This window comes from Strix aluco, chromosome 12, assembly GCF_031877795.1.
Source record: "Strix aluco isolate bStrAlu1 chromosome 12, bStrAlu1.hap1, whole genome shotgun sequence".
NCBI lineage: Eukaryota > Metazoa > Chordata > Aves > Strigiformes > Strigidae > Strix > Strix aluco.
Genome location: NC_133942.1, coordinates 5054616 through 5062719, shown reverse-complemented (window position 1 = coordinate 5062719; position 8104 = coordinate 5054616). Strand labels below are relative to the sequence as shown.

The 8104-nt window shown below is 42.3% G+C and overlaps 1 protein-coding gene across 9 annotated transcripts in view; it reads right to left on the bottom strand.

Moving 5' to 3' along the window:
• Positions 1-2016: 2016 nt before the first annotated feature.
• NEO1 (neogenin 1) overlaps positions 2017-8104 on the bottom strand; it is a 210905-nt gene continuing 204817 nt past the window's right edge. For 8 of the 9 annotated variants that reach the window (XM_074837261.1, XM_074837262.1, XM_074837253.1 and 5 more), the window contains 3 exons: positions 7789-8043; positions 7325-7461; positions 2017-4860 (listed from right to left, as the gene is read on the bottom strand). In XM_074837261.1, coding sequence (XP_074693362.1) covers positions 4777-4860; positions 7325-7461; positions 7789-8043 — 476 coding nt within the window. In that variant the 3' untranslated portion in view covers positions 2017-4776. Of the gene's footprint in view, positions 4861-7320; positions 7462-7788; positions 8044-8104 lie in introns of all 9 variants that reach the window. The other variant, XM_074837258.1, reaches the window with a different exon arrangement.

Below are 8104 nucleotides of genomic sequence, written 5' to 3'. Positions count from 1 at the left end.
CCAGCAGCACTCAGAGGGGGCTGAATCCTCCTTTGCTCCCCCCCCCCCCCACTGCATTTTAGTGTGTTTCCCTGGCACTCTGGCACATTGAGGCTTTTCCTGCCTTTTGAAAAGGCAGGTGTACAGGCTGGATCTGTGGGAGTTTGCCACCCCTTCACTCTCACGCTCGTGTTCTCATTGCCACTTTTCTACATCGCCCCTGCCAAGGGTTGGCTTTCATTTTCCAGACCTGCTGGCCCTGTCTGCTGCCTCTGCCCCTGTCAGATCTGCATGCCTGCCTGCTTGGATGATTGTACCCTTGACTTTCAGGCTGTCCATCACACTGGAGAGCTGGCAAGCGTTTTTGGAGGCAAGAGTTTTGCTGTGTTTGCTGTGTGAGGCTCTAGAGGAGTCACACCACAGCTCAGCATTTGGCTTTTAAGAGTCACAGGGGCTCTCTGTGTTCACACCCCTGTGGAGTAAAGGGAGATGTGGAACCTGGCTGAAGCCTGTGTTGGGTTAGGAGAGACCTGGCCCCACAGAAAAGTTGTCGTACTTTAACATTTCAGGTCAAAGGTGGTTTAGTTAAATCATGTTGAGCCCCTACTGGAATGCTTTTATTTGAGATGAACTGTGATTTGCTGTGAGATAGCTGAAATCCAGTCTCAAGTCATCTGAAGACAGGCGGCTGTTCTTAACGGGGAAAAGCCTGCAAGTGTTGTACCAATTTATCCAAGGTGTTTGAGGCAACCCCTTGCTTCTGTGTTGGAAGCCAAAGGGCTACCAAGGAAAACCACAGCTAGCAGTGAAAAAAAAGTAGTTTGCAGCTTGAGTTCTTTACTGAACTGCTACTAAGAAGACAGCACCACTAATGTTAGTCCCCTTAATCTAGGCTGAAGAGAAGCAATTTATTCTCTACTAGGTGGATGCAAAACTGGTGTGGGCGGTGGGTTTGCTGTGCAACTTTATTTACCAGCGAGTCACCGCTGCCCTCTAGTGTCCCCGGCGGCGCAGGAGGTGGCAACTCCCCGCAGGTATTTTCTGTTACTTCTACCAGCCTGAAAAGCGGCTGCACACCTCCTAGAGAACTGCCACGCTTTCGGCTGGCTTGAGGTGCAAAGCAAGTAGCACAGCAAATTATCCGCACTAACTTAGCAAGAAATACTCTTAAAGCTGGAGATTAGTAAGTAGAGGGCAGGGTGTTTTGTGTTGTGGTTGGTTTTTTTTTTTTCCTTCTGTATCTACTCTGCCTGTCTCTGTCATGGATGTGCCTTGTGACACTCAACTTGATTAATGCCTTTGGTCCCCATTTCTCCTGTCCTGTACACGTATACATGAGAAGCCCCTGACCAGCTAGAGGGTCCTGGCATCCCCTCAGGAGAATTTCAGGGTCCAGTTCCCACCTGAGGCCTCAGTGTGGAGTAACCAGAAGGATCTGACTAGCAAAATAGGGGGTCAGGGGGTGTAAAACAAGGCAGTAGCCTGTAGTCCTGTTTGCAGAGGTGAGGATGAGGAATGGGCTAATGATCCCAAGAACATGAGACACACAACTGGGGAGGGGCTGGCTTGCAGAGAAGAGGCTGATCAGTGGGAGTCTTGAGTAGTGACAGGAGTCTGGACTTAGCATAACAATAAGGATATCAGTTACTGCACTCTAAAATCTATAGCCAGAAAGTGCTATATTCAAAGAATTATAGTATTATATTTCTGTGATTTGTGGGTTTACTGTTAGATGTTCTTTCACTGATTTGAAACCCTTTGTTCTGATGCTTGTTTGTTAGAAGGTGATACTTCTGCTACTGAGCTCTGAGATGGAGGGGAGTTAACCAGAAAGACACTATGAGCTCAGTATCTGCACAAAGATGGGGCAGGGTAGAACAACAGTTCCTCTTCTTTCTCTAGAGGGCACAACCTACCAAACCACAACAAAAAAAAAAGAGGCGAGTAAAACTCCAAACCTGGTCACCATACTAATTAAGGAAAAAAAAAGATATAGGAATAATTAAAAAGAGAACAAACTCTTCAAGCAGACCAGAATTTGATTGGATTAAAAAAAGTGTATTGGACGTCCAATACAAAATAATAAACATGAAGTTATTAAAAAAAGCCATAGAGTATACAGCAAATACTACAGAAAAGCAAAAAAATTGTACAGAAAGGTAGACGTCTACAGCAGTCCTCAAAATTATTCTACATGAGAATCATAAAACAATATACAGGTTTGGTTTTTTCCCCAAATGTCGCTGAGGGAAGCTGTCACTTAACAGCTTGACTATGACACTACAAGGATACACAATGTTCCAAATTTAAAATCACAGGATATGTAAGAAAACGTAGCATTAAAATGTGAAAAAGTGCAATACAGATTGTACACTGAATTGAATAAATGTTTTTTTTTAGTTTAACCTTAAAAAACCAACTTTGAACAGTTGTTTTATCATTAAAAATATTCCCCCTCCCCAAATTCAATGACAATATTAACATTCATGGTGTTATACATAAGTAATATTCACAAAGACCCACCAGCTAAGAATACTGTGTATGTATGATGGTATTTCTTTGGGTATAGGTAAAAAATAGGCAAAGGAAAACATACACCCTCTCTTTCAGGACGGGGGGTGTGTATTTTATTATTTAAATACTTATTCTGTAGCTTATTTTGCCCTGAATTGTATTAAGAATCCAAATGTCAATTATCTGAGTGGCCCACGGTGCTCCAATTTAATTTGATTCCCTCTCCCCCTCAAATAATAAATAAACCCAGCAAATGTCCTAGAAATGGCAACACAAGGAGTCCAGGAAAAGGAAGTAAAACTACACCCCAACCCCCTGCTGCTCCCCAGGATGATTCATTGGCTTGCCCTTCTCTTGGTGACAGGGACTGTGAAAATGGGCCCAGAGCTTTAGTCAAATGGATGAAAGAAGGTAAATGAAGCAAATATAGTGTTGTCTGGGTTGTTTTTTTTTTTTTTTAAATTTAAGCAGGTTACAGTTTCCTCTTAATGTTCCAAGAGGTGCAGCCGTGCAGCAGAGGCACTGCGGACTGGAGCAGCGGCGCCCCGCACCTGAAACGCCTGTTACCTGCGTGTCCTCCACTGTCACCACCGAGATCACTGATTGCTGGGGAGGAACAGATTCTCTATCTGAATCACCAGTAAGTTTTGAGTTTCCTTTCATCTTGAAAGTGAAATGGCACGAGTTTGTTAGGCAGCTGGATATTGGCTTTTTTTTTTTTTTTACTAAAATACAGTCCTTCTTTTTATGCCATTCCTCCTCACAGAACAGGGCAGAGGCAGGCAATCATACAAGGAGAGAAGAAAAAACCCTTTTCCTTCCCTTCATATAGGAATTCCCTTTTAACTTTCCTTCCTTTGCAGACAGATATGTGAACAGCACCTGAGTCGCTAATACTGTCTTTCTTTCCAAATGGTTTCAAAAGTGTAAAAAAATACATTTTTGCCTTGCTTATGTCTCTGAAGAATCCCCAAGAGAAGGATTCTTGTTTAAATGGCCTGGGATAGAGAAATTGCACTGGGGTTGGACTTGCTGCTGAAGGATCCTGTGGACATGTAGTGTGATGGGGTTCGTTGGTGATGAGAAGAGGTCCACAGTTCTCTGCCTCTGGGAGGTCCAGGTAGCTCAAACCTAAGCCCCGCCAGCAGAGAAGCGCCGTGCGCTGCTGCCTGTGCTAAGCTCTCCGTGCTGAACAAACTAACAACAACAAAACAGAGCACTGTTGCCAAAATAAGCTGTAGTGTCATCTAAACATAAGGAACCCTACTTTACAGGAGGAATTTTTTTTTTTAATGTTTCTAAATGAGACTCCCACTGTAATTCGGTAACCAGAGACACAGTATGCTGAAGTTACAAGGAAGGACGTTACAGAAGATGCTTTCATTTTCTTCAGTCTTTTGAGTCAATGTAGAAAGACAGGAAAACAACAATAATGAAACCTCCCACTGGATCCCCTCCCCTTCCCCATCTACTTTTCCCCACTCAAAATATTGAAACTGCACAAAAAGCGACAAACAAGCCTTTCAAATTACATTTCAATTCAAACAGACCGGTAATCTCACAGTGATGAGAGGAGAAAGTCAGGCTTTTAATAATTATAATATAAAAATAATAAAAAAGCTTACAAATAGCAGTGCAGCATCCCAAAAGGCCATGGATTAACTGCCAGAAGGGGACATAATTATACGCAGAATAAAAAACAAAACAGAACAACCCACGCTGGCAATGAATTTTCATACACAATAGAACAAGCAGTCAAACGTCAGTCTAGGCTGTGGAAAACAACAGTTTCTCCTTTTTTTTTTTTTATTACAGTATTTTTTCCTTTTTATAAAAAAAGATAAAATAAAAACACAAATAAAATTGTACATAAATGCGAATGTCCAACACTGAAAAGGCAGGGCAATCACACCACTGAGACAAAACCTGACCAGAAAAAAAAATAAAATATGTGAAGTCCACTTTTTTTCCTTTTGTCTGGATGCTAGATTTCAGCCTGATGCGTCCCATCCTGAACGGTCTCAGCAGGTAAAAGGAATTCAACTTGGCAATGACTTCATTGCAGGACGATGACAGGAAAGGTCAGCTCTTTTTGACCAGCTGTAGCACAAATGCACTGGTTGGTTCGTTTGCTTTCTGTGTATGCTCTCATGTGCTGTCCCTCTTTTCTTTTTTTTTTTTCCTTTTTAAAATTTTTTTTCTTCCTCTGTACAATTCCTTGTGTTCCAAGGCTGAGTCCCAAGACTTGTGAAATTGTTTGGAGTCATGTCCTGGTGAAGGTGGTCATGCTGTAGTGATGGCATTAAGGTCCTTCATAAGTCCTTCCAGGTGGGCCATCTCTTTGGTCAGCTCATCCGGTTCGTAATTCTGTGGGAGATGTAAAGAGTTACTGACAAGGTGACTTGCTCTTTTTAGAGGAGAACAGAAGAAGAACGGGGAAGAAATGGTCAGTGATTCTGGTGTAGACTGTGACCCTGACACATGAATAAGCAGAAGCAGATTTACTGACAGTTACCGGAATTAATAACTTGAAACAACTTTCTATTTTAAGTGCAGATCTTTTTGCAATAGTGATTCATAGTTTCACATTTTTAAGGCTGTGATCATCTTATCTGTTTTTCTTGTATCAATTCCTGCTTCAAGATAACAGCTTCCTTTGAACCAAAGTAGATATTTTAGAAAAATCTTCCCAGCTTAATTGGAAAAAAAGGTCAAAGGAATCACTTCAATAAAACTGTTTTGAGAATAATTATGCTTGCTAAAAACACAGTCCATTTTTAGCCTCAATTGTCTAGCTTCAGCTATATTGAACAGCTATCCTCACTCTTGTTACCAGTGCAGGTATGTAGATAGATAGATACCATGAACTAGTTAGAAAAGGTTTTGAGATGAAGCTGACCAAGTCGTTCCCAGTACTGTGCCATTTTCAACCCCTTGTGTTCTTGGAGCATTCTCCAACCCCTCTCTGCGCTCTCAACGTCATTTTCACAGAAGGCAAGCCAGGCTGCACGTGGTACTGCAATACCAGCTCTGCTACTGCCAGATTAGAAGCAACAGAACTCCCATTTGATAGTTTCTGCTCTATATATTTAAGGTCCATTATTAGACCTTCTGGCTAGAGTCTAATATTAAAGCTGCTGCTCAGCTGACTGTGTACCATAAAACTGAAGGCCTTCCCAGAGTGGAACCCTCAACCCTGACTGTGATCTCACTTCTTTGCTTCCAGATACAAACCTTTTCTTTCATTTAAATAGAAATGAATGCAGCAGGCACTTTCCAGTTTACCAAGCAATCTAGATTGTACCAGAAAAGTCATCTCTGTCCAACACATTATCTGCCAACTGCTGACAATGTTAAAGAGCAGCAAGCTGGAAGTACTCAGACTCATTCCTCCGGGCTCTCATAAAAAAGCTGAATCAATTCAAATCACTACCTAATCCTCATTTTTAGAACTCATAATTTAACCAGTATTTAGTGTGCTGTAGTGACTTTATGTTGTACTAATTTATTAATGAAGAAATTTAAATATGATAAACTTGTTGATGAACAAACTAATGAGTATATTTTTGGTACCAACCAAAAAAAAAAAAAAAAAAAAAAAGTAGTAGTGACAACTTGGCAGAAGGGCAGAAGCATGCATACAGTTTCTGGACCAGTGCATACAGAAATAAAATCAAGAGGGTGACAAAAGGAAACGACAATAAGGAAACAAGGAAAAAAAAGAAAAGTTCTTCATACTGCAGCAGTAATACAATGGCTAATACAATAACTTCTTGGCTTGCAATCTGAAAGGAAAACAGCTCTTCCAGTGCCTGACACCCAAGACATCCTCACTTCTTAAAAGCTGTTTCCAAAGAAGCCCAACAGTTGGTTGCATTTTTCCCTGAAAGTGTTCTGACTTTCCTATGAGTTTAGATAACATATTAGGGATGATGACTTTAAACATTTTGGCATTAATGCTACATTTTCCATTTGCAATGACACTTTGGATGCTCTGCAGCAGCACAGGAAGCTGCAGCTGCATGACTTTAATAGGATCCAGGCACAGTACGCTTGCAAACCAGACAGAAATAAATGACATCTCAAAGCGAGCATGAGAACACAACATCTTAAGCTGTACAGAAGAGCACACGGCACTGTTGGAGGCCTCAGCTCTGTGAACAGAGCTGCTCTTTACATCGAGATAAGCAGGCAAAACACAGATGTGCAGGGCCCTTCTACAGCTCCCGTACAGAAGCCTGCGTATAGAAGCCCAAGTCATAAACCAGAGCTCCATTAGGCACTACGTACTGTAAAGAAAAGACTAGCACTATAGATGGTATCTGTCTTTACTCTCCTCCTCTTGTAATTGTGGTAGGCTAGCAGAAACCAGAAGCACTGAGCATGAGTCGAGAAAGGAAATCTCAGAGAACGTTACTCTATGTTCAGCTAACAGCCTCGGTTCAGCTAAAATGCTGTGGAAGGTTTTTGACTGAGTGGGCCTTGTGGTGGGACTGGAATAGATGGAAGCACTGCATCTGTTTATAGTGTCGTGTAATTAGGAATGAAGGTATGCTCTTAAGAAATTTTCAGATTTAGAAAGCATTACTTGTACTTGCAATTTAAGTGCTTTTTCTCTGAACTTACTGCCTTGCATAGAAGGTATTTGCACTACATTTTTTATGTGGGTTAACAGGCACTTGGTGGAAGTCAGAAGCCTCATTATCCTCTGCCTTTGAAAGTCTCGGTGCAAACATTACTAAAGAGGTTTACAAGTATCATATAAAGAGAGGTTCACCACAGTTTGATAAGCACTGCCAAAGCAAGCCACTGGCAGTGTAAGAGTACCTACGCTTTCCGAGTCCTCAAGCATCCTGGTGGTCTCCTGCACGTCAGGGGCACTGGGAACTACCACTGGCATTGGAGGCCGGGTTCTTCCTAAAGTCCCAATTGACGCAGTCTTCACCGAGTGAACTGGATGGTTAGGAGCTTAAAATAAGTTGTTATATAGTTATGGCTCAGTTAATTAGTTCTTTTGCCTGTCAGAAAACTCTTGAAAGTAGGAGAATAAAAAGGATTCTAGTAGAGGAAAATGAACACTTCAAATTATGGCGTGCTGAATTTGAATTTCTGTCTAGTTTATCTATGTACGTAAGAGAAAAGAGCCTTGAAAATTATACCAACCAAATTCACTCCAGCCTCTGACATATTTGCTTTGATGCCCAACTCTACCCCCCACCCCTTAAGGAGCTTCTCTCATTTTCTTCTTAAAATCTCCTTTTTCCCAAGCGTGTCTTGCCACCCTTCCCCGCTCACCTTGCTGAGTCAGCAGTGGCGTGCTGGGCAATGCAGGGTCGTAGGTGGAGCCAGCGGGTGGAACTGCTGGCACCGCAAAGCTCTTCAGCGGGTGGGAAGGACGGACGTGCGCCGTCGGGAGGTTCTGAGCCGAGTCCTCCTCTTGGGCATTAGCCAGGTAAGCCCCTGGGGTGCTTTCAGGATCCTGGTGGTCAGCACACGTCTGAGACGAGGAAGCCGGCATGGTGTCCGTGCTAGGTGTGTTTCGAACAGATTCTACAACGGACCAAAAGAACCAAAAAGTTTATCTTCTTTAACAGAAATGTCCTCTGGTCAG